Source organism: Podarcis pityusensis, assembly GCF_964106645.2.
Source record: "Podarcis pityusensis genome assembly, chromosome: 15".
NCBI lineage: Eukaryota > Metazoa > Chordata > Lepidosauria > Squamata > Lacertidae > Podarcis > Podarcis pityusensis.
In genome coordinates, this window is record NC_138040.1 from 45,073,900 (window position 1) to 45,098,531 (window position 24,632).

The following is a 24,632-nucleotide window of genomic DNA, read 5'->3' on the forward strand; positions in this document are numbered from 1 at the left end:
TGTTGCTTAAAATCTAAATTATATATCAAAACTTACAGTGTTTCACACATATCATAGACTTTATGGCAGGTTTTCTTAACAAAACATCAAAATTTATATTAATCTTTCCTCAAACACCTATCCATTAAAAAGAAAACTTTGGAAAAACTTAAAAAGTGTAAGAACTTACATTAGTCAAAAAATAGTAATATTATTGTTGTTTTTTTGTTGTTGTTATTACCCCGCCCATCTGGCTGGGTTTCCCCAGCCACTCTGGGCGGCTTCCAAAAAAGATTAAAAATACAATAAAATATCAGTCAGTAAAAACTTCCCTAAACAGGGCTGCCTTCAGAAGTCTTCTAAATGTCAGATAGTTGTTTATCTCTTTGACATCTGATGGGACGGCATTCCACAGGGCGGGTGCCACTACTGTAAATGCCCTCTGCCTGGTTCCTTGTAACTTGGCTTCTCGCAGTGAGGGAACCACCAGAAGGCCCTCAGTGCTGGACCTCAGTATCTGGGCTGAACGATGGGGGTGGAGACGCTCCTTCAGGTATACAGGACTGAGGCCATTTAGGGCCTTAAAGGTCAACACCAACACTTTGAATTGTGCTCGGAAATGTACTGGGAGCAAATGTAGGTCTTTCTTTTTTTATATATAAGATATTTATTAAGGTTTTTTGAAATATTACAGTGAAAATGAAAAAGAAAAAAGAAAAATACAAAATAAAAACAGTTAAAAACACACATATTTTCTATTACTTATTTTCCTTTAGCTTGTTTCCCGGACCTCCTCGTACCTCCCTTTTTTGTATTCCACTTCAATTTATTGGTTCAGCAAATCCTTACCATTAGATTTTAACCCATTTATAACCCTTTTTTCATATTCTCTTAGAACATTACAGCTGGAAACCGCTTAATTACTATCCAACATCATTCTATCATTCATTAATTTTACAATATTTCTGTAAATAGACTTTAAATTTTTTCCAATCTTCTTCCACCGACTCTTCTCCCTGGTCTCGGATTCTGCCAGTCATTTCTGCCAATTCCATATAGTCCATCACCTTCATCTGCCATTCTTCCAAAGTGGGTAGATCTTGTGTCTTCCAATACTTTGCAATGAGTATTCTTGCTGCTGTTGTAGCATACATAAAAAAAGTTCTGTCCTTCTTTGGCACCAATTGGCCGACAATGCCCAGAAGAAAGGCCTCTGGTTTCTTCAAGAAGGTATGTTTAAATACCTTTTTCAGTTCATTATATATCATTTCCCAGAAAGCCTTAATCCTTGGGCACGTCCACCAAAGGTGAAAGAATGTACCTTCAGTTTCTTTACATTTCCAGCATTTATTGTCGGGCAAATGATAGATTTTTGCAAGCTTGACTGGGGTCATGTACCACCTGTATATCATTTTCATAATATTCTCTCTTAGGGCATTACATGCCGTAAACTTCATACCTGTGGTCCATAACTGTTCCCAGTCAGCAAACATAATATTATGTCCAACATCTTGTGCCCATTTAATCATAGCAGATTTCACTGTTTCATCCTGAGTATTCCATTTCAACAGCAAGTTATACATTCTTGACAAATTCTTAGTTTTGGGTTCTAACAGTTCTGTTTCTAGTTTTGATTTTTCCACCTGGAAGCCAATTTTCTTATCCAAATTATATGCCTCCATTATCTGATAATAATGAAGCCAATCTCTCACTTTGTTTTCTAGTTTCTCGAAACTCTGCAAACGGCATTCCTTGTCTAGGGGCAGTCCGTTCCCAGGTTTTAAGCGGCAGATTTTAGCTTCCTTTCCCCCCTTTTTTTTTGCAGGTAAAAACAACTCAAACCTTCCCCCCTCCTCTCCTGCAATCCGGAGGGGAGCCCACTTTCCAGATGTTAAGATTTAAGTCTTTTTTCCGAACGTCTTTCTATGTTTCCGCTTTACAGTCTCTTTGCTTTGATCTATTTACAAGAAAGGAAGGCAGACTTCCTGGTTATACCTTCCCGCTTCGGTGCCGAATTAGCTGTTTTTTCTCCTTTTAAATCCAATTTAATCCTACTCATGGGTAGTTGCTTTCAAAATCCAATTATCCCAGGAAAAAGTCAGCGCTCTCCGATAACGGCTGTGCAGCTTCACTCCGCGGAAGAAGCAGTCAACTCTCAGCACTGCGCCGCTCACCCCGTCCCGCTCCGGAGCCCTTAAAAGGGTTCCTTCGCAACTTGGGGGGGCGCAAATGGTGCCCGCCGAGTCCCCACGTTCACAGGCTTCCCCCGCCTGTGATTTTTAAAGGGTCCCCGCTTTGCCGCAGTGGTAAGACCCAATCCCGCGGAGCTGGTCCCTCCGAGAATCAGAGGGAATCCGCCATTAACGATGGCGCTGACCCGGAAGTGCAAATGTAGATCTTTCAAGACCGGTGTTATGTGGTCTCAGTGACTGCTCCCAGTCACCAGTTTGCATGCACCACTCTGACGAGACAGTCCACGGGCAGGTAGGGTCTCAGCATGCGTACCAGATGGAGCTGGTAGACAGCTGCCCTGGACACAGAATTGACCTGTGCCTCCATGGACAGCTGTGAGTCCAAATGACTCTCAGGCAGCACACCTGCTCCTTCTGTGAGATAAGATGGCGCCCAGCACACTTCCCCTGTGCCTTTGGACGCTTGTGCCGATAGAAAAACTTGAGCTCTTAGCTCTTAGCAGAGTTCTTTAGCAGCGGTAGAAAATGTTGCCTTGTGTGTGTATAATAAATCAAACTGAACGCAGGCTTCTTGCTAATCTCTAACAGCCTTTAATGAGAAGAAAAACATCATAAATCAGTTCCGGCGAGAGAGCAGACATTCTTTCGTCTCTCAGCCAAAAACGAAAGGAAAACCACACACAAAGAAAGATTCCCATATGTAAACCAAACCACGCCTCAGAATGTGAGATGTCACACAGAACTGTTTAACCCTGTAAGTTCTGATTCTCCTCACACCCCCTCTCGTCTCGCATCCTGAGGGAAACTGTGAGTATAACTCACCCCAAACACAACCCTTCACAGAACTCCCCATGTCGCTGGAAGGTCAAGGGTTTAGTAAACCCATCAGCTAGGTTCTCCCGGCTCGAACAATACTTGAGCCGTATCCAACCTGCTTGGACACTTTGACATACATTCTGGAAACGTATGTCCAAATGCTTGGTCCTGGACTTGAACTGTCCAGATTCTGCCAACCTAAGACAAGGTTGATTGTCTCCCCAAACAGTTATGGGCAAGTAACAATCCCCACAGATCTCTTGGATCAAGCACCTGTAGAAGTCCAACTCCCTGCACAAATCCGACAACGCACTGAACTCAGCCTCAGTGGAAGAAAGTGCAATAAGACTTTGCTTCCGGGACTTCCACCCAACCAGGGATTCCCCGAACTTTACCACCAGCCCAGACACAGACTTCCTGTCCCCAAGAGATGTCCAATCGCTGTCACTCCAGCACGTAAGCCGTGCGTCACCGTCAGCTGACAACGTGAGGCAAAACTCTTTGGTATCCTGCAAATACCTCAACACTCTCTTGATGCCTTGCCAGGCATTCGCACTGGGCTTTGTAGCCTCCCTGCTGAGCAGATTCACAGCAAACGCTATGTCTGGTCTGCTCCACTGAGAGAGATACAACAGACTCCCTAGCCCTGACTGAAACACCTCAGGGTTTTGGAACTCAGAACGCTCCCCAAGCTGACTGTCCTTCACGAAGTTGGTCTCCATGGGCGTTCTGGCCCCTGCACAGTCAGACATCCGGAACTTCTCAAGCAACTGCTCAATCTTGCCTTTCTGACTGAGCAAGAAACTCCCGTTCTCAGACCTGTCTATCCTAATGCCCAGATAAACTTGAACGGGACCAAGGTTTTTGAGCTTAAACTTCTTACCAAGCTCTTTGGCAAAATCTTGCACCTGTCTACCTGTCTGTGCCACGTACAGAATATCATCTACGAACACCAGAATCGCTTCCTGTGTCCCTCCTGACCCCTTCAGGTACAGGCAACTGTCTGCAACACTCTTCTGGAAACCCAAACTTTCCAGAGCTTCATTCAGGCACAAGTTCCAATTTCTGGCTGACTGTTTCAAACCATAAATTGACTTGTGCAACTTCCACACAGCACCTGGCTCATTGCCCTCAAACCCTGGAGGAGGTAACATGTACAGATCCTCCTTCAGATCCAAGTTCAAATAAGCCACATCCACATCAAAGTGGTGCACTTGGTGCCCTCTTTGAGCAGCTACTGCTAAAAGCACGCGCAGAGTCTCACTCCGGGACGTAGGAGCATACACCTTGGTGTAATGCAGCCCCCTTCTCTGCGTGAACCCTCTGGCTACAAGCCTCGCCTTGTACTGTGGTTCTCCAGACGCTGTGGCCTTAATCCTGTAAACCCAACGACAGCTCACGGCCTGCTTGCCCTCTGGCAGCTTCGTGGTGGAGAACACACCTAAGGACCTCATTGAGTTCAACTCCTTTCCCATTGCCTCTTGCCACTTCCTGGCTTCTTCTTCAGGCAACTGTTGAACCTCCTCAAAACTTTCTGGTTCGCACTGCGCTAAACCAACCCACACGCTGGTGACCTCAAACCTCTCAGGTGGTACCCCCTTTGTAGCGCGTGTGGAACGTCTGAGCACTGTCTCAGGTGCTCCCTCTGACCCACTGGGGCCAGCAAGTGTGTCCTTGTTATCAGAAGACTCCCCCTCTGACTTACTGCATCTTCTGGCCTTCTGCACTTTACTAACTGGAGACGAAGGCTCACTTTTGGGCTCTCTTTTAACAACCTGTGGAGATGCCCCTCCCTGTTCTTGACCCTGGTCAGAGACGTGGTCCTCATCAACAGGTTCAGCTTCTAACTCTCCCTCCTCAGCAGAATCAGACAGACACTCTGAGAGAACGTCAGGATTCGCATGGATCCTTGACCAACCACTCTGCTCACAGAACTCAGCACTCCTGCTGACTAGAATCCTGGACTGATCGCCTTCTGGATAGGTAAACCCCCACCCTTTTGTCCCAGGCTCGTACCCACAAAAGATCATTTTCCGGGACCTCGGGTCACCTTTCTTGCGTTGAGCCTTTGGCACAAGCACCCAAGCTTCGCAACCAAACACACGGAAGAAATGCACCTTGGGCTTCTTCCGGTGCAGCAGAAAATAGGGTGTGTCTCCTACAACAGAGCTATAGGACCTGTTCAAGGTGAAGCTGGCAGCTTTCCAAGCTTCGGCCCAAAAGCTCTGAGGCAAACCAGAGTCAAACAGTAGATCGTCAGCTGCCTCAGCTAGCGTTTTGTTCCTGCGCTCCGCTACGCCATTCTGAGGAGAAGAAGCAACCGTCAACCTGTGACTGCAGAGCAGACCCGGTGAACTCTCCGCCTCGGTCGCTCTGAAAGCTCTGCACCTTGGTGGAAAACTGTAGTTCCACCACCGCAACCCAGTCTTTGATCAGTTGCGCTGCCTCGCTTTTCCGTTTCAGCGAGAAGATCCAGCTGTTCCTCGAAAAATCATCTGTCAGTGTGAGCGCATACCTGGCTCCGCCCAGACTCGGCACTGGCATGGGTCCACAAAGGTCTGTATGCACTAGCTCAAAAGGCCTTGTGGTTACCCTCTCCAATCTGGGATAACTGCACCTTTTTACCTTTGCTCTTTTGCATGCCCTACAATCCAATAATTTATCACATGCTTTCATCTTGCAACCCTCAGTGCATTCTGGTAACTTCTGGATATGTTTCCAACAGCTATGCGACATTCTCCTGTGCCACAAGTGAGCACACGAATCATGTGTGGGAACGTTAGCACACTGCGCTTGTGCTGTCTCAGCGTCCCCCTTACCCTCCAGAGGTGTCTCCAAAACAAAGAGGTTGTTCTGATATGCAACATTGACCAGTTGTTTCCCACCCCTGGAAATAGAACAGACATCATGAAAGGGAGTTCATGATGGCTGGGAGTTTGTTAAGAGGGAGATAGTAAAAGCACAACGTCAGGCAATACCAATGAGACAGAAACATGGAAGGTGCCTAAAGAATGATTAATGGACTTCAATGTCTGTATACTAATGCACAAAGCATGGGAAATAAACAAGATGAGCTTGAGCTCTTGGTACAGCAAACTAAATATGACATAATAGGCATCACTGAAACCTGGTGGGATAAGTCCCACGATTGGAATGTAATAATGGGGGGATACAATCTATTTCAGAGAAACAGACCAGACAAGAAAGGAGGAGGTGTGGCGTTATATGTCAGGGATGTGTATACCTGTGAAGAGATCCAAGATTTAGAACCTCAAAGCCAAAGTGAGAGCATTTGGGTCAAAATTAAGGGAGAGAAGAATAACAGTGACCTCATTGTGGGAGTTTACTATAGATCCCCAAGCCAAACGGAGGACATAGATGATGCCTTCCTGGAACAGATGGCCAAGCATGCAAAAGGAAGGGAGATAGTAGTAATGGGGGACTTCAATTACCCGGATATTTGTTGGATGTCAAACTCAGCCAAGAGCCTAAGGTCAAACAGATTCCTCACTGGCCTTGCAGACAACTTCATTGTCCAGAAAGTGGGAGAAGCAACAAGAGGAACAGCCATTTTAGATCTGGTCCTAACCAATGTTGATGACCTGGTTAGTGGGGTAGAAGTGGAAGGATCATTAGGCGCGAGTGATCATGCTCTTCTGAAGTTTACTATACAGCGGAAAGGAGCAGCCAAGCATACTAGGACTCAATTTCTTGACTTTAAGAAAGCCGACTTCATAAAACTTAGGGAAGTGCTGGGTGAGATCCCATGGACAGTAATACTAAAAGGAAAGGGAGTTCATGATGGCTGGGAGTTTGTTAAGAGGGAGATAGTAAAAGCACAACTTCAGGCAATACCAATGAGACGGAAACATGGAAGGTGCCTAAAGAAGCCAGGGTGGCTATCTAAAGAACTTTTAACTGAGTTAAGGTTAAAAAAGGATGTGTACAAAAAATGGAAAAGGGGGGAAACCACCAAAGAGGAATTCAAACAAATAGCCAGCACGTGTAGACACAAAGTCAGGAAAGCTAAAGCACAGAATGAACTCTGGCTTGCTAGAGAGATTAAAAGCAACAAAAAAGGCTTTTATGGGTATGTTCGTAGCAAAAGGAAGAACAAAGAAACAGTGGGGTCACTCAGAGGAGAAGATGGTGAAATGCAAACAGGGGACACAGAAAGGGCTGAACTCCTCAATGCCTTCTTTGCCTCAGTCTTCTCCGATAAAGAAAACAATGCCCGACCTGAAGAATTTGGAGCAAATGATTCAGCAGAGGAAACACAGCCCAGAATAACTAAGGAGATAGTACAAGAATACTTGGCTAGTTTAGATGTATTCAAGTCTCCAGAGCCAGATGAACTGCATCCAAGAGTATTAAAAGAACTGGCAGATGTGATCTCAGAACCACTGGCATTCATCTTTGAGAATTCCTGGAGAACAGGCGAAGTCCCGGCAGACTGGAGGAGGGCAAATGTTGTCCCTATTTTCAAAAAGGGGAAAAGAGAGGACCCAAATAATTACCGCCCAGTCAGTCTGACATCAGTACCAGGGAAGATTCTGGAGCAGATCATTAAGCAAACAGTCTGTGAGCACCTAGAAAGGAATGCTGTGATCACCAATAGTCAGCATGGATTTCTGAAAAATAAGTCATGTCAGACTAACCTGATCTCGTTTTTTGACAGAATTACAAGCCTGGTAGATGAAGGGAACGCAGTGGATGTAGCCTACCTTGATTTCAGCAAGGCATTTGACAAGGTGCCCCATGATATTCTTGTAAAGAAGCTGGTAAAATGCGGTCTTGACTATGCTACCACTCAGTGGATTTGTAACTGGCTGACTGACCGAACCCAAAGGGTGCTCATCAATGGTTCCTCTTCATCCTGGAGAAGAGTGACTAGTGGGGTGCCACAGGGTTCTGTCCTGGGCCCGGTCTTATTCAACATCTTTATCAACGACTTGGATGATGGACTCAAGGGCATCCTGATCAAATTTGCAGATGACACCAAACTGGGAGGGGTGGCTAACACCCCAGAGGACAGGATCACACTTCAAAACGACCTTGACAGATTAGAGAACTGGGCCAAAACAAACAAGATGAATTTTAACAGGGAGAAATGTAAAGTATTGCACTTGGGGGGGGGGAATGAGAGGCACAAATACAAGATGGGTGACACCTGGCTTGAGAGCAGTACATGGGAAAAGGATCTAGGAGTCTTGGTTGACCACAAACTTGACATGAGCCAACAGTGTGACGCGGCAGCTAAAAAAGCCAATGCAATTCTGGGCTGCATCAATAGGAGTATAGCATCTAAATCAAGGGAAGTAATAGTGCCACTGTATTCTGCTCTGGTCAGACCTCACCTGGAGTACTGTGTCCAGTTCTGGGCACCACAGTTCAAGAAGGACACTGACAAACTGGAACGTGTCCAGAGGAGGGCAACCAAAATGGTCAAAGGCCTGGAAACGATGCCTTATGAGGAACGGCTAAGGGAGCTGGGCATGTTTAGCCTGGAGAAGAGGAGGTTAAGGGGTGATATGATAGCCATGTTCAAATATATAAAAGGATGTCACATAGAGGAGGGAGAAAGGTTGTTTTCTGCTGCTCCAGAGAAGCGGACACGGAGCAATGGATCCAAACTACAAGAAAGAAGATTCCACCTAAACATTAGGAAGAACTTCCTGACAGTAAGAGCTGTTCGACAGTGGAATTTGCTGCCAAGGAGTGTGGTGGAGTCTCCTTCTTTGGAGGTCTTTAAGCAGAGGCTTGACAACCATATGTCAGGAGTGCTCTGATGGTGTTTCCTGCTTGGCAGGGGGTTGGACTCGATGGCCCTTGTGGTCTCATCCAACTCTATGATTCTATTCTATGATCATTTTCAAAGCAAACCTTATAACCCTCCTTTACAAGAGCAGATACAGATAAAAGACAACACTTCATTCCTGGCACAACGTAGACTTCCAGCTCTGCCTGTAAAAAAGAAACAAACACATTGCCAACAGTAGTTAATTGTCTCTGTGAGCCATCAGCAAGACCGACTGTTTTCCCAGTTGAAACAGCCCGGCAGTTCCACATTTCGCCACTAGGTGGCGATGGCATCAGGTGATGGCTGGCTCCTGAGTCGATGACCCAACGCAGCATGCTGCCCTCACTGGAGTTGTCCCTCAGCGTTGCCATAGAGGCAGCTAGGTGATAAGAAGAACCGTCCTCACTTCCTCTATCACGTCCTCCCTTTGCATTCCCACGCTGGCCTCCTCTTCTAGACTGGCTGCCATGGAAACCTGGCTGGCTGCCACGAGGACTTGGCTGACTGCCATGGGAAGCGACCTTGGAGACATCCTGCCCGGCCTCTCTGGCTCTCCTCGGACAGGATCGACGCAGATGGTCAACAGACTCGCAGACAAAACAACGACGAGTGGGAAAAGCCTGAACTGTGCCTTCTGGCTTGGCCCCCCCTCTGTTCCCTGCAGGGCACCCTGCGCCAGCTCGGCCCTCTCTGAGACGGTGTTCCTCCTCGTCACACAAACAACCGGTGGAAAACTTTGCAAACTTGCCTTTGGTCTTCTCTGCCCCCCCAACCTTGCCAGCAGCTCTCCTTGAGGCTTTACTGCATCTGGGGACGTGGCTTTTGGCTTCCACTGTGGTTTCTCAGCAAACCCTCTCCAGCTCCTGCCAAACAGCCTGGGCACTGTCAAGACCCTCCACCAAAGGTAGCTGTGAGCCCTCCAAACTGAGCACTATAGCTCCTAGGGCTTCCTGGTCTTTCTTCTGTGAGGCTTGGGCAGCTACAACAACCGCTGCTGCAGCTCTGGCTGCAGCTTGCTGTGGGGGCCCTTGGATCGCCTCCCACAGACCCTTGGCTACCAGCCAGGCCTTCAGCTTCCTTGACCACTCCTCCCAGTTGCTCCCATTCAGCTTTGCAAAAGGGACTGAGAATGACTCCTGGCCATCTGCCATCTTCTCCCCCGGGGCTGAGCCTACTCACGTAAACAGCAGCTCCTCTCGGCACCCGGTCCTGAAGATGAAATCCTCCCCAGCAAGCCTCCCTGCCTCAAACGTTAGGCAGGGGCTCCAGCTGGCTTCTCCCACACACACAGGCACGACGTGGCAACAGCTTCCAAAGCTTGGCTAGCTTCCATAACCTGTGAGATAAGATGGCGCCCGGCACACTTCCCCTGTGCCTTTGGACGCTTGTGCCGATAGAAAAACTTGAGCTCTTAGCAGAGTTCTTTAGCAGCGGTAGAAAATGTTGCCTTGTGTGTGTGTAATAAATCAACTGAACGCAGGCTTCTTGCTAATCTCTAACAGCCTTTAATGAGAAGAAAAACATCATAAATCAGTCCCAGCGAGAGAGCAGACATTCTTTCGTCTCTCAGCCAAAAACGAAAGGAAAACCACACACAAAGAAAGATTCCCGTATGTGAAGCAAACCACGCCTCAGAATGTGAGACGTCACACAGAACTGTTTAACCCTGTAAGTTCTGATTCTCACACCTTCAGGGGCACAGTTGCCCCATTCAGGACCAGAGAGTCCCCCACACCCGCCCGCCCCCTGTCCCCCAAGAACACTACTTCTGTCTTCTCAGGATTCAACCTCAATCTGTTAGCCGCCATCCATCCTCCAACCATCCCCAGGCACTCACACAGGTCCTTCACTGCCCTCACTGGTTCTGATTTAAAGAGAGGTAGAGCTGGGTGTCATCCACGTATTGATGAACACCCAGCCCAACCCCCCTGATGATCTCTTGCAGTGGCTTCATGTTAAAAAGCATGGGGGAAGAGGACAGAACCCTAAGGCACCCCACAAGAGCCCAAGGGTCTGAACACTCATCCCGCAACACCACTTTCTGGAAATAGCCCAGGAGGAAGGAGCGGAACCATTGTATAACGGTGCCCCCAGCTCCCAGCTCCTCTAGATGGTCCAGAAGGATGTTATGGTTGATGGTGTCAAAAGCCACTGAGAGATCCAGCAGAACTAGGAAACAGCTTTCACCTTTGTCCCTAGCCCACCGGAGATCATCGACCAGCGCGACCAAGGCAGTTTTAGTCCCATGATGAGGCCTGAATCCCAACTGGAAGGGATCCTAATGGTCTGCATCTTCCAGGCGTGCCTGGAGTTGTTGAGCAACCACCCGCTCAATCACCTTGCTGAAGAATGGAAGATTTGACACTGGACAATAGTTTACCATATTGGCCAGGTCTAAAGATGTTTTTTTGAGAAGCGGTTTAATGACAGCCTCTTTCAGCAGGTCTGGGAAGGCTCTATCGCAGAGGGAAGCATACACCACCCCGCAGAGCCCATTGCCCAGCCCTTCCAAGCTCCCTATTATTAGCCAGGATGGGCAGGGATCAAGGAGACAGTGGTCGGTTTTACTCGTCCAATCCTCGGAGGTAACAGATTGGAATTGATCCCATATAACATGACTAGACAGGACTCCAGCACTCTTCCGCCCTGGCCCTGCTCCCACGGTGGAGTCTACCCTTTGGGAAATTTGGTTTTGGCAACGGCAAAACAACATTCTTGGAATCAACACTTGCCTTATCTTCTACAATGGGGAAGACAAACATACAAGATCCTGTTTTTTTCCTGAGATATGACACTTGATAATCGGTCATATTATATTTAGAAATGACTTTGGCCACGTAGTAAACAAGTTTTTTCTTTTCAAATTTATTGACTTTAGAGATTTCATGCAAACTTGTATATTGGGGCACTATTGCACACTAGCGGGGCACTTTTATATGTATCAATGTGCCCCGCGTCTTAGTGTATCAAAGTGCCCCAACAGGCATTTTCAAAAAAACTAACAATTATTAATAAAACCACTGTACTTATTTAAAAATCACGTGTAATCCTGATTACTGAGTTGAATAACTTACAGTACCTTTGGTATTTTTAAATCTTAACTAAACGACGTAAAACAGTGTTGGAACACTTTTACATTTCACGTAATTTTTTAGCTGGGCATGCGAAAAACACACCTACTCTCGTCAAACACCAACGGCTAATTGGCGGGCGGTGCGGTTGTAACTATTGTACTCACACATGTATAGACATGTTTTAGTGATGTGGCAACACGAATAACATTTCTTGATATTGAAATATTGTTGGTGCATCAATGTGCCCCGTGCATCAATGTGCCCCTCTTTCCCCTAATTGTGTAAGGTTTGTGCCAGTTTAAATAAATGCCTCTATTAAGGGTTTGTTACCATCCTCAGCAACTATGCTCTCTCTCCCTCCCCACCTTCCCTTGGAGAATGATCTAGAAAGGGGATCTTTGAGGAATGCGGCTCTTGCTTAAACGCCTTCTCTGTATCACAGGAATAGGGTGCATGACCCTTCTCTTCCCCACTCCTGGCAGACCAGGTTTGCCAGGCAAGAGGGGCAACTGACCTAGTAATCACCAATGGCACAATTACACCAGGTGACTGGTTCCACTGCTGGGAATCAGCTGCTCATTGGGACTTACATGGCTCTGGGCATTCAGCTGCAAACCCATTTTGGCTCAGCTGCATCTTTACCTGGCAGATACATTGGTTTTGTATAAACCAGTTTGGTTTGCATGTTTGAAGCTGAAGCTGATATCCAAGTTCTTGCTTGAATATTTCCAGACATAGCTTACCAATCATGGGAATCTACTTGGATCAGGTCAAATCATTATTTCGTTCTGTGAACCATGAACCACCCTGAGATCTTATGATGAATGGTGGTATATAAATCTAATTGATAAATTAGGGTTGCCATATGTCCTCTTTTTCCAGGACACATACTCTTTTACATGAGTATGTAAAATGAGAGTCGTCATAGTGATCCATAATAAAAGGGGAAGTCGGCAAATGTGTCCTCTTCTTTGCTCTTCAAAATTATGTCAACCCTATATTATTATTATTATTATTATTATTTTAAGAAAGCTATGGGTCCCAAATTTGGTGTGGAAATTTTGCCACAGGCAGAACTGCAAATGAACAACTTGGGCTATGTAAAGAATGCTCTATATGAGTATAGCAAGGTGTCTACAGGCCTGCATAGGATGTCATCAATCAATCTGTGTTGTTTTATTTAGGCGTTTCAGAAGAAGGTCAGACAATAGGACGCAGGAGTCTGTACATGCTTCCTACCCACCAAACATTCCCTATTCTACAAGGGACATGTCGGCTCCTATGGTAAGAGCTTTCCTGATCTTGACTAGTGGTGGGGCTTGGAAGAATAAAGTGGTGGAAGGCCACTTAGAATGGACAGGAGCCATAGCTGCACTACAAATACGTACCAGCAATTGATGTGGTTCAGGGGAGGCAGGGCTATGAGGGCAAATGGGCCCTGCCCCACCAACCTCAGCCAGCTCCCACATGCCAGCTTTTTTCCTTGCATCTGGTCCAGAGGGAAGAGGCCCTGGCTGACAGCTTCCTCTTTCTCAGTGTCACCCTTGTAGAACTCAGCAGGCAGGAGAAAGTTGGGGAAAACACTGGAATTCGTTGGCTCTGCCTGCCATTGGCTCTGGCCTCTCTGCTTTCTGCCCCGGTCCAAATAGTGGCTGGTGTGGTTCTCCCATCCCACCCCCACCTCTACCTCAATATTGGGAATTGTTACACAGTGAGAATCTGGAGAATTTTCAATTGGGGAATCCCTGCCTGCCCCTCCCCGCAATTACATGCTCCCAGCTAAGAATTCCCAGCTTCCTTAACAAACTACGGCCCCTAGGATTCTCTGGGAGAAGGAAGCCAAGTGCTTTAATGAGAGAAGCCTGATAATCTGAGTGTGGGGGCAGGATGACATCGGATAGTGGTCCTTCCTCATCTGGTGTGTTTGAGATGTCAGCATGGCTTGCAGGTGAAAACATCTGGAGGGGGTCACATTGCAGAATGCTGTCCTTCAGGCAGAATAATGAGAAGCAGCTTGGACAAATCATAATCTTGAGCTGGGATATAATTTTACTTCAAGACGGGGCCTGGGCCTGTTATGGAAGGAAAGGGAGCTTTTGAAAAACACAGGAGAGGATCCACACACAGCCTTGGGAAGTGGGTCAGAACAAGGTGGAGGAAAATGACACAGAAAATACTTGGGACTATAGGAAGCTGGTCCATCTATTCCAAGTTTTATCCCTTAATGGCTTGGGGCCAGTTCACTTGTGGCTCTACTTATGCTCTACTGCTTTGGTCTGTGGAACTGGCTCTGTTTCAGGTGCCACAGAACACTCCTTCTGCAGTTGTAAGGAATCAATCTTTTAGTGTGGCAGCACCTACACCATGGACACCAGGCAGGCATGTTTGCTGTACTCTTTCTGGCACCTACTTAAAACATTTTTGTTTAGGCAAGCCTATCTAGATTGCAAGATATTGACCTGTTGTTTTTTTAAAAAAATTACTGTTAATTTTAATTGTATTCACATAGTTGTTAAGAACAGTTTCAGGTTAAGTACGGACCTCTGGAAGAAATTAAGTACTTAACCTGAGGTACCACTGTATATACTTTTTAAAATAAAAATAAATATGCAATGGCTGGCAGTGGCTTTCAGGGTTCTGGATAGGAATTAACCTACTTTTGAGATAAGTGCACGTGTTTTGCCACCAAGCAAAGGCGGAGCTAGCTGCTCTGGCACCCAGGTCCCAGGGGGGTGCCGCCCGTGGCAAGTGTCCTGGGGGTGGGGTGGCAATGTCACCCCCCTCGGGGATGACACTCGGGGCGGGCCACACCCACCGCACCCCCCTTCCTCCGCCAGTGCCACAGCTGTAACGCTTGCTGTGTTTTACTGAAGGACTCTGAAAATGAAGTGTGTGGCTATTTCTGGGTACCATCAACTCATGCCGCTGAACAGAATCCTCACTAGTGAACTTTATATTTTAAAAACAACCTTTGCTTACACTGGTTTCCTTGCAGAGCACACAAGCAAACAGATACCCTGTGCCAGCTTACACAGCTAATCTGCAACCGTATTGTGACACTTCTCCCCTTCCCTCTCCGGCAGCCATGGGGCCATCCATGGAGCAGCACTGCATCCCAATGAGGTTGGTAACGGCAATGCAGAGAAAGTCACAGCTTGTGGTCCTGGGTTATAGTTTTTCTTGTGTGAGAGCTAGAAGCAGCTCAAGGGGCTGGGCTTGGAGCAGAGTTCCAATCCTGATTCAGCTTCAAAGCTCACTGTGCCACCCTAGGCCAGTCAATTAACTCTCTGCATAATCTTGCAAGGTTATGAGGATCAAAAGGCATCACTCCATATAAGTTGCCCGGGGCTCCTTTGGAGGAAGGAAGCAATACAATTGTGATCAATAATAATAAATATAGTTTGTTTGCACATTGGCTAGTTCAGATGTAATGATATTATGTCTGATAAAGCATGATTAGGTTGTATTGTGTCCATGCACAATTGTGTCCACGCACCCCTGCCCTGGTCCAACTCCCATCATTGCTGCCCACACTGGCTGTGGTTGATGAGAGTTGTAGTCCACCTGTGTGTCATCTATCTGTCTCAGGAGATAAGTGAGTACGCCTCCAAGGGTTAGGTCAAATCACATTATTTTCGCTGCATTAGCAGCACCAAAGAGACCTCTGAGGTGCAAGCTTGGGCAGTGTGTATGGAGGTCCTGGGCTGCCCAGATGACAAGACCCCCCTCTCGGCCTTTCTGATGTGGACCAAAGGAAAGCCGAGCAAGACATTTGGCCCAGCTGGGCTGCAGGAGTTGCCCAAAGGAGGCGTATAAGATGCCATCCAACTGCCTTAGGGACTCCACTCTGAATTTGTGTAGAGTTTACTCTTAGCCTATTGTTCTTCTGAAGATGTTCCACAATGCAGCGTAGGCTTGGGATCAAAGTGGTTCTTCTCCTAGATGGGCTTCTTTCGCAGGTGGATGAGGCCCATCTGCCCCTCATTTCTCTCTACAGCAATGTGCGTAAATCCTCTCTTGAAGATTAAATCCACTATTGGTCTTGTCTGCTCAATCCGCTGGAGCAGGCAGCAGAAGACCTTAACTCACAAAAGGTCTGAGACCCACTGGCTACCCTCACCTGGTTTAGCTGGCCAATTGAAGCTGTTTCCCAGGGGGGTGGCTGCTGTCACATGCTGACAGTTTCTAGGAGCCACAGGTGAGAACTGAGTGGGGTCAAAGTACGAACTACCCCAGAAGGAGCATGACGTGTCTCTCACCAGAGGTTCTTTTGTTGTTTAGTCGTCTTAGTCGTGTTCGACTCTCCATGACCCCATGAACCAGAGCATGCCTTGGAAACTCTTACTTTCTTCTCAAAGCTTCTCATTTTTTATGTCCATGGAGTTTTTTTTGGCAAAATACTGGAGTGGATTGCCAGTTCCTTCTCCAGGTGGATCACATTTAGTCTAAACTCTCGGCTATGATCTGTCCGTCTTAGGTGGCCCTGCACAGCATGGCTCACAGCTTCTTGGAGTTATTCAAGCCCCTTTGCCACAACAAGGCAGTGATCCATGAAGGGGACCAGAGGTTCTACACCTCCCCTAACACCTCATACACTCCTATAGTCCACAAACTTATGGAGAAACACACTTCTCCCATCCCTGAATCAGCACTTGGGAAAAATGAATGCTGGGAACATGTTTTATGCATATTTATTTAAACCAGCCTCCCACAACCTGGGGTCCTTTGGATGCTTTGGACTACAACTCCTATCAGCCCCAGCCAGCACTGCCTGGAGGGCACCAATTTGGGGAAGGCTGATTCAAACAGAATTGATGAAAAGGCAGATAAGTCAACAAACAGGCTGACATTTGACCCTTCATCCTTTGTTGCAGGCCTCCACCCCCTGTGCTGAAGACTGCAAAAACTCAGGAACCAATTTACCCTTCTCGACCTGCACCACTGCCTCCTATATAAAACTGCCGGTTTTTCCTTCACAACCCACCCTGTTCACAGAGCCAGAGCCGCGTCTTGCATAAAGTGGCCCTTGAAACCTTTTGTTTCCCCCCAGCACTGGCTAAGAAACAGAACAAAATGCAATACCAAGGAATGTAAACTTAACAAGCAAATACCTCTACCAAAGCTCCGGGAACTGAAACCACTGGGCCTGTGAAAACTCTGTGCTGCGGTTGGGCTACATTGCTGGAGAAGTGGGTCACTTTCTGGGTGTTAACTGTACTTCCCCCTTTTTAGGGTTCTATCTAATCAAACATGGTATGTGGGTTCCCCCTCCCGGGCTGTTTTTATAGAGAAAAAACATTAAGTGAAGACAGACATAACATTATTAGAGATAGTAGGAAATCAATTAGGATCAATTAGGAAATGTTACTGTTTTTAATCTAAATCTATATTTTTCAAAAAGACTCATATCTTGAAGAAAGGCAGTTCTGCGTTTGCAACAGAGACCAGCTTATGGTTAGCAATGAATGGTGGAACTTAAGATGTCCCCCAGAAGCCCACCTCCAAAATCTGGAGCAATTTTGCGCTTGTAAAAAATTCTGCTTTAAAAAAATGACTAAGACTAGCAATGGACATATATAAGCTTGTATGTTGCACTTTTAAAAACAGAAAAGGGCAGCCTGAAGCATGGCAGCTGAACTGGCATGTGTATGAGTCATTCAACTGCAAAGCTGAGAAGAAGCCAAGCTCACACTATGATTGAGTTTTCTTTTTAAATGTTACATCTGTCTTCACCTATAGTCAGGCAAGACATTTTGGCACCTGAGGCAGACCCCAAAATACCACTCCCCTCCCCGCCAGGGAAGAAGGGGTGAGGGAAGATCTACATCAGGAACAAGGTGGGAGGAAAGATCCACATCAGAATCTGCTCCCCCAGTGGATCCTGCTGCCTGAGGTGGCTGCTTTACTTGCCTCATGGGTGGGCCATCCCAACCTGTAGTTGTGTAGAGGCAGGTGTTAAGAATTGCAGTTCAAATTAGACCAGCACATTTCTATGAACAACAATAGCTTCAGGTTGTTATGTGTGGGAACCTGTACACAAAAAGTCAAAACTCATGTTGGACTGAAGTTTGTTATTTGTGTGCACGTAACTAAAAGGCACAAGGTGGAAACACCAAGAAAAATTCCAATTGGTGGAGGACACCCCCCCCCCCGATTGAGTTCAGTGAGACATACTTCCAGATAAAAGTGTCTAGGATGGCAGCCACACAGCACCATCCTAGACACATTTATCTGGAAGTAAGCCAACTGGGATTTACTCCCTGGTAGGTGAGTGTAGGATTGCAGCCTTAATCTACTTATTGCGAGAAGATGAAATGTATTGTTAGCATGTTTATATGTTTTAATAGTGTGTCTCGATGTTTATTATTAACACATTTTAAAACATAGACAGTTTGAACTGTGTGCTGGCTGACACTAAACTGTAGATAATAATAAAAAATGATGTTAGGAAAGTTTTACTTAACAATTTTAGGTTAAGGAATAATTTTTTCTAATTCACCACTAATGGTTATTCAAAACAAAGGTACGAGAAAGTCACTTTTCGGGGACTAGGCTGGGGAGTGGGCTGCTCACAGTTCACAAAGCACTTATATTTAGCTCTCATGAATTTTCTTGAGTCCAAGTATTCTAGCTTTTAAAGTAAAAACAAAACGCAGAGAGATGCTTGAGTATGTGATGGCAAAAGCACAGATTCAATGTATGTTGATTCATACATCTTTGGTATCTGTCTACCAAAACATCTCTGTGGGCTAGTGCAGAGATGCCACAGGTTCTTCCACTATCACCAGCAATCCTGCTGCTTCTACAGTTTGGCATTTGTCAGACTAAGGAAGATGCTATGCAGATACTGCTAATGACATGCAAATTAGTGGCAACTCTTCCATCTAGTTCTAGTGATGTATTTCCAATGTGGCCTTCAGACATGCATGCAAGCTACTACTAAGAGCTGCTGATGTTTCTCATTGTGTGTGTGTGTGTGTGTGTGTGTGTGTGTGTGTGTGTTTGCTGTTGGGAATGTGATCATAACTGCTGACTGCATATTAACCTGCAAAGTCAGTATGCACTTTCCAGCTACTTTGCACACACTTCAACTCAGCACACTTGCTGCAACATCTTTAGTGTGAGAGCACCAGCCTTGGTGCAAAATCCATTTTTATTTAAACCCATTGAAACTGTTATGAGCACTTTAAACCCTAGCAGCCTGCTGAAGAATTCTGTATACTGTACGTATATTTCATCACTTTTTCTTTTTTATGTTGCTTTTCGTGTCAGTCAGGATGTTTACATTGGCTAAATCTTGTTGGATTGAATTCCATCAATCTTTGCACCGTTGATTAAGCCAGATTTTTTAAAGATGTACCTGCTAAAGAGATTATTTTAGACTGGGAGCTGTAGATTAAGATTAGCTGAGGCGGCAGGATTTCCCTGTGTGCTAAGCTTAGATAGTATATTGTTCATAGAATCATAGAATTTCATAATGTGCAAGGACCATTACAGACACGTCTGCTACAATAGCTTCAGAGAATGAAACACTTTGTATTAAATTATGCTAAGAATTATTCCCACATGGCGGCAAATATTCAGCATATGCTTGTTTGGTAAATTTCTTCATAATTCTCGCCAAAAAAGAAGTCTTTAACAGTGTTTGCATATATTCTTATATAAATATATGTCTGCAGTTGCAATAATAAAATACTTGAACTATTGTGGTCTCCCCGATATTTGCAAAACTGTATACTTACCAATAATTTTTTATTGTTCTGGTCTGGAAACCAGCTACAAATTTGCTGGTGGATGGGAAAGGTTGGTTCTTTGACACAATCCTACTCAATAACATATACACATTTCTTGTGTGCTCAAAATACTTTATTGGTATATAGTGGTACCTCAGGTTAAGAACTTAATTCATTCTGGAGGTCCGTTCTTAACCTGAAACTGTTTTTAATCTGAGGTACCACTTTAGCTAATGGGGCCTCCTGCTGCTGCACTGGACGAGTAGAGAAGGTCTGGACTTGGCACCAGGAGGACCCAGTCGCCATCTTCCCCAATAGGAATGTAGCTATTCGGTCTAAATGGGAATATCTATCTATCTATCTGCTTTGTGTGCGAGATGCTTCCCTCAGTTGGGGTGGTACTCCTAGTTGGTTTTATTATGAACATTTATACGCCATCCAAAAGTTTTTGGGGTGGCTTACAATAATAAAATGCTGAAATACTACTGTTTAGCTGCCCCTCTTGCATCCGGGCGCCCTTGAATGGGCACGGGAGTCAACCCCACGGAACTCGAGTCAAGGAAGAAGGCGCGTGTCGGGTGGTCACCTGCTCTCTTTTGACATGGGCCCCGCGGCGTCGGCCCGCATTCTTGCAGGTTGGGGTTGGCAGAAAAGACCCGTGTGTGCGCGAGCGAGGGGAATGCACCTCCAAGCCCAGCTGGGCCCCGGCGCTTCGCCCTCTGAGCCGGAGGATTCCTGGCCCTCCTCCCCAAGGAACTGGCCTTGGCGCGCGCACGACGTTCGACAGCCGCCGCGCGGCTCTCCGTTCCAGGCGAGACCGTTAGAGCGAAGCGGAGAGGGCGCTGGACAGCCGCGTCGCCATGAAGCTGTTGGCGGCGGCGGCGCTGCTCCTCTTCGCCGCGGGCCTAGGTGAGCGAAGGCCCGTCCCGGGCGGGCGGGCTCCCTCACAGCCCGCCTACCCGGACTGGCAGCAGTTCTCCCACGATCTTTATTTGTGGGACAAGCCCAAGTAGCGTCTGAACCAGGCAGCCTTTATCAAGTTAGGGGCCTCCAGGCGTCGCTGGACTACAACTTCCACCATCCCTGTCCTCTAGGCTGCTAGCTAGGGAATGGTGGGAGTTGTAGTCCAGAAACACCTGGGGACCCCGGGTTGAGAAAGGCCCGAGCACCTAGCTGTCTATCATAAAATGAATACGCTGCCTGATGGTTTGAAAACCCTCAACGCGGTTTACAAAAAGATAACACTGCTTTAAAACATACAAAAGTTAAAATACTGAAACGAATTGCCTCAGCTTTCCAAGCGTCTCTGAGCAGGAACGTTTTGTGCAGGCGCTTGCTTGATCTCGAGAGGAAAGGATCAGGAGCTGAGCAAGATGTGGGCCCAAGTCCACCCGTCAAAGCGGCCCCCTGGGCACAAGTGGGGCAAGGCCTTGATCTTGGCCTGGGAGCAGATCAGCAGCCAGTGCCGATCTCTGAGCGCAGGCCTCCCTCCTGTCAGCAATCGCGCTGCAGAATTCTGCCCTCACTGCAGCTTCCAGCTCAGTCCCGAGGGAAGCCCCACGCAGAACACATCCTAATAGAGATGGGTACAGCAGACGGTTTAAGGCAGATGTGGGTATCCAGTTGTCAGATTACTATCTAGGAAGAGGTGTCGACCTCAGTGTGGAGGAAATGTCCTTTAAAATCTGGATCTGCCTTGAAACATAGGAACCTAGGAAGCTGCCTTAACAGAGTCAAACCATTGGTCCATCTAGTTCAGTATTGTCCACACTGACTGGCAGCAGCTCTTCAGGATTTCAGGCAAGAATCTCTCCCAATCCTACATGGATATGTCAGGGATTAAAACTGCCCCTGGCCCAGGGCCCTTCTCCCTTACGCACTTAGAAGTAGCACTTAGTAAAGGTAAAGGGACCCCTGACCATTAGGTCCACTCGTGGCTGACTCTGGGGTTGCGGCGCTCATCTCACTTTATTGGCTGAGGGAGCCAGCATACAGCTTCCAGGTCATGTGGCCAGCATGACTAAGCCGCTTCTGGCAAACCAGAGCAGCGCATGGAAATGCCATTTACCTTCCCGCCGGAGCGGTACCTTTTTATCTACTTGCACTTGGACGTGCTTTCGAACTGCTAGGTAGGCAGGAGCAGGGACAAGCAACGGGAGCTCACCCCATTGCGGGGATTCAAACCGCCGACCTTCTGATCGGCAAGTCCTAGGCTCTGTGGTTTAACCCACAGCGCCACCCACGTCCCATAGAAGTAGTACTTAAAATAGTGCAAATATGGTATCTCACACCAATACAATCAGCCCATTTTCGTTCTTCCTGCTCACCAAGCTGTTGCAGGAAGTTAACCTCATATATTTGAGGTGGGAAGTTCTGGGAGGAAAGTAATTGTCAAAATAAAAGCAATCTCAAACTGTCTCAAAATGTCCAGAGCTGATGCTGCTCAGTCTTCTCATGGCCGATGATATTAATGTACTGCTCAAACCTCTAAGTTCTCTTTTAATAGTCGCTCATAATGAGATACTAGAAGAAGTTGTAGGGTGCATCTCTGACAAATTAGTACAATAAAATATGGCAAATAGCACTTGTGGGAAAATTGACTAATGAATAAAATTGGCATAAGGTTTGAAACATAAATACTCTTGTAACAGATTGGTACAGCTTTTTTATGCATATGACTAGAAATGAAAACAGTCTAAAACTTTTTGGTTAATGGACTGTTTATTGCTTTCTATAAAAATGGTAGTCTGGGATAAGAACTTATTGTATTATTTGGATGTTATTTTGGATGTATTACCTTCTGGCTTAGGGTGGGATATTTTATTACTCGTCTACAATGTCATTATATGTTGTAAGAATTTAATAAATGGGGGGGATAGAAGAAAGAAGAAAGGTACAGATAAAGGCACAAGAGTTTGTCTTTCCTAGATCTCTATTTGGTTAGCAATCCTAATTTATATGATGTCAATGTATATAGAATTTCTTAAGAGAGGCATTCCCCTGTTCCCAGGTGATGCACATAGAGACCTATAAGCTCAGCTAACTAACCAGGCTAGGCTCTTTGTTTGCTTGCTCAATGCATATTCATTAAGGAAAAACCATAATCGTATGCTAATAGGGCGATGTAGCCTAGGATAGGAGAAGTTGCCTCAGTTTATGCATATGCATTGCCTTAGGAGATAACAGAAATGTATATTAACCCCCCCCCCCCTTTAGGGGTTGGGCGCAGACTTTGGAGTTTATTCCTCTGCTGCCTATTTTGCTGGCTTGCAAAATAAAACCCTTTGTTTTCCTCTTTTGCTGCTTGAGTTTTTCTTTCAGCACCAAACATTGATTTTTGCAACACAAGCAGGCTGCAATCTAATCTCCAGACTGATTTGTTGTGGATGTAACCTGCCACATATGATTAAGGGTGTTTCTAGACTCACTGTTTTCAGGTGGGATTCAGCCACTTCCCAGCAAATTCAGAATGTGCAACTGAATGTGATTGGATGTAATTCTTAGGTGTCTTAAGGTGCTGTGACATTTGTGCCTTGTAGAAATTAAATGGCGATTAACTTCTTAGCATTCTTCTTTTTCTCCAGATTGTCAAAGCTTTTTGCATATCACTTATCCAAAGAAAATTCCATCCAACATGACTGAAGATGGTCTAGGTCCAGATGAGGTATTTGGAATTAAGAAACATACTTATTCAAAAGTTTGTGCTATGGAGTGAACGCCTACTCAGTGGATGATATTTTGCACAGTGATTTCCCAAGCTTGCTGACGCATGCTTTTCTCCAAGTTAAAACTGGAGGCATATTTGACTCTAGCATTTGAAAAGGTTCCTTTAAAAGTTTGAGGCGGAGGGCTGCACCTCCACTGCTTTTGTGTGAGTCACTTTTGTGAGTTTGTCTCCTGACAAGCAGGGTTTATCTGCCCCCCCCCCCATATTTTATTCAAGTTGGCACCTGTGGCCTTGCGTAAGGGAACTCTTCCCACCCACCCAGAGAATTTCAAGCAGCCATAGAGGGATTGCCATCCACCTGTTCCATCATCATACAAACCCCTGAGATGAAGAGTGTTATCAACAGGACCATTTTCATTGTATTCACGATGCTGTCTGTGGTTTAGAGGAAGCATAACACTTGTTGGTCTCTTCCAAATGTTTCTGGCAAGTTAGAGCAATCTATCCGCATATGCCCAAAGTCAAAGGGAGGAGTTCTTAATTCATCTGACATCAGCTGATGCACAGTGTAAATTAATAATGCAGAGTCTTCTTCAGTAAAAGAATGAAAGCTTTACTGAGTTAAAATAAATTTGTTTGTAAGCACATGGGAAAGCATGCTTAAACCAAAGTGTTCTTAAACCAAGGCATGCTTTCCCATAGCAGCGGGGGACTCAATTTACAAATGGAACACACTCAACAGGAAGCGAAACATATTCTGCTTCCAAGGCAAAGTTCACAAACCAAAACACCTACTTCCGGGTTTGCAGCATTCTTAAGACTTCCGGAACAGATTAAGTTCGTAAACCAAGGTACCACTGTATTTATTTAGCAAATGAATGTGACCACACATTTTCATTCTGAGTGGCAGGAGGCTGTTGTGCTTTGAATGCAACTTTTCCTTTTCAGATTTTTTTGTTGGGTATGGTAGACTTCAGGAGATTGCACTGTGGGATTCTTTTCCCACTTTGCTGTTCCTGACTCATTGTGAGTGGATTTAGAAAACGGTTACCCTTGTACTTGTGACAATGATACCCATGAGCAACTGAGTTGAAGCACCAGAAAATGGGGAATTTCATTTCCTTCCAGTCAAATCTCCCCCCCCCCCATTGGCTTCTCTGGGCCCCAGACACAGGCAAGAAACATATTTAGTTGAGCAAGGCTGAAATCCTAACCCCACTTACCTTGGAGTAAGTGCCACTGAATTAATTGGATTTACTTTTGAGTAGATATAGTGAGGGTTGTGTTGCAAGTTGTTTTACATTAAGAAGTTAAACAGAGTCTTGCTAGGTTTCCCACAGGGGTCAACTAGATACCTCTGGGAAACCCACA

The 24,632-nt window shown here is 46.0% G+C and overlaps 2 protein-coding genes and 1 long non-coding RNA gene across 12 annotated transcripts in view; 2 read left to right on the forward strand and 1 right to left on the reverse strand.

Moving 5' to 3' along the window:
• The window catches only part of ADAM9 (ADAM metallopeptidase domain 9), a 96,502-nt gene extending 76,936 nt beyond the window's left edge, over positions 1–19,566 (forward strand). For all 3 annotated transcript variants that reach the window (XM_080982369.1, XM_080982368.1, XM_080982370.1), the window contains 3 exons: positions 13,046–13,145; positions 14,857–14,984; positions 16,736–19,566. In XM_080982369.1, coding sequence (XP_080838495.1) covers positions 13,046–13,145; positions 14,857–14,984; positions 16,736–16,817 — 310 coding nt within the window. In that variant the 3' untranslated portion in view covers positions 16,818–19,566. The remainder of the gene's footprint in view (positions 1–13,045; positions 13,146–14,856; positions 14,985–16,735) is intronic.
• LOC308463897 lies at positions 13,688–20,369 on the reverse strand. Its single transcript, XR_013979800.1, has 2 exons — positions 20,181–20,369; positions 13,688–13,933 (listed from the first exon to the last, which is right to left on the reverse strand). It is a non-coding gene; the product is annotated as an uncharacterized lncRNA (long non-coding RNA).
• Positions 20,370–20,379: 10 nt separating this feature from the next.
• LOC308463754 (disintegrin and metalloproteinase domain-containing protein 2-like) overlaps positions 20,380–24,632 on the forward strand; it is a 95,473-nt gene continuing 91,220 nt past the window's right edge. For 4 of the 8 annotated variants that reach the window (XR_013979718.1, XM_080982417.1, XM_080982416.1 and 1 more), the window contains exons 1-2: positions 20,382–20,503; positions 23,179–23,258. Coding sequence is in view for 7 of the 8 variants with exons in the window: in XM_080982417.1 (XP_080838543.1) it covers positions 20,455–20,503; positions 23,179–23,258 (129 nt within the window). In the remaining variant the exon portion in view is untranslated. Of the gene's footprint in view, positions 20,504–21,120; positions 21,206–23,178; positions 23,259–24,632 lie in introns of those variants that run through there. The other 4 variants (XM_080982418.1, XM_080982419.1, XM_080982421.1 and 1 more) reach the window with 3 other exon arrangements.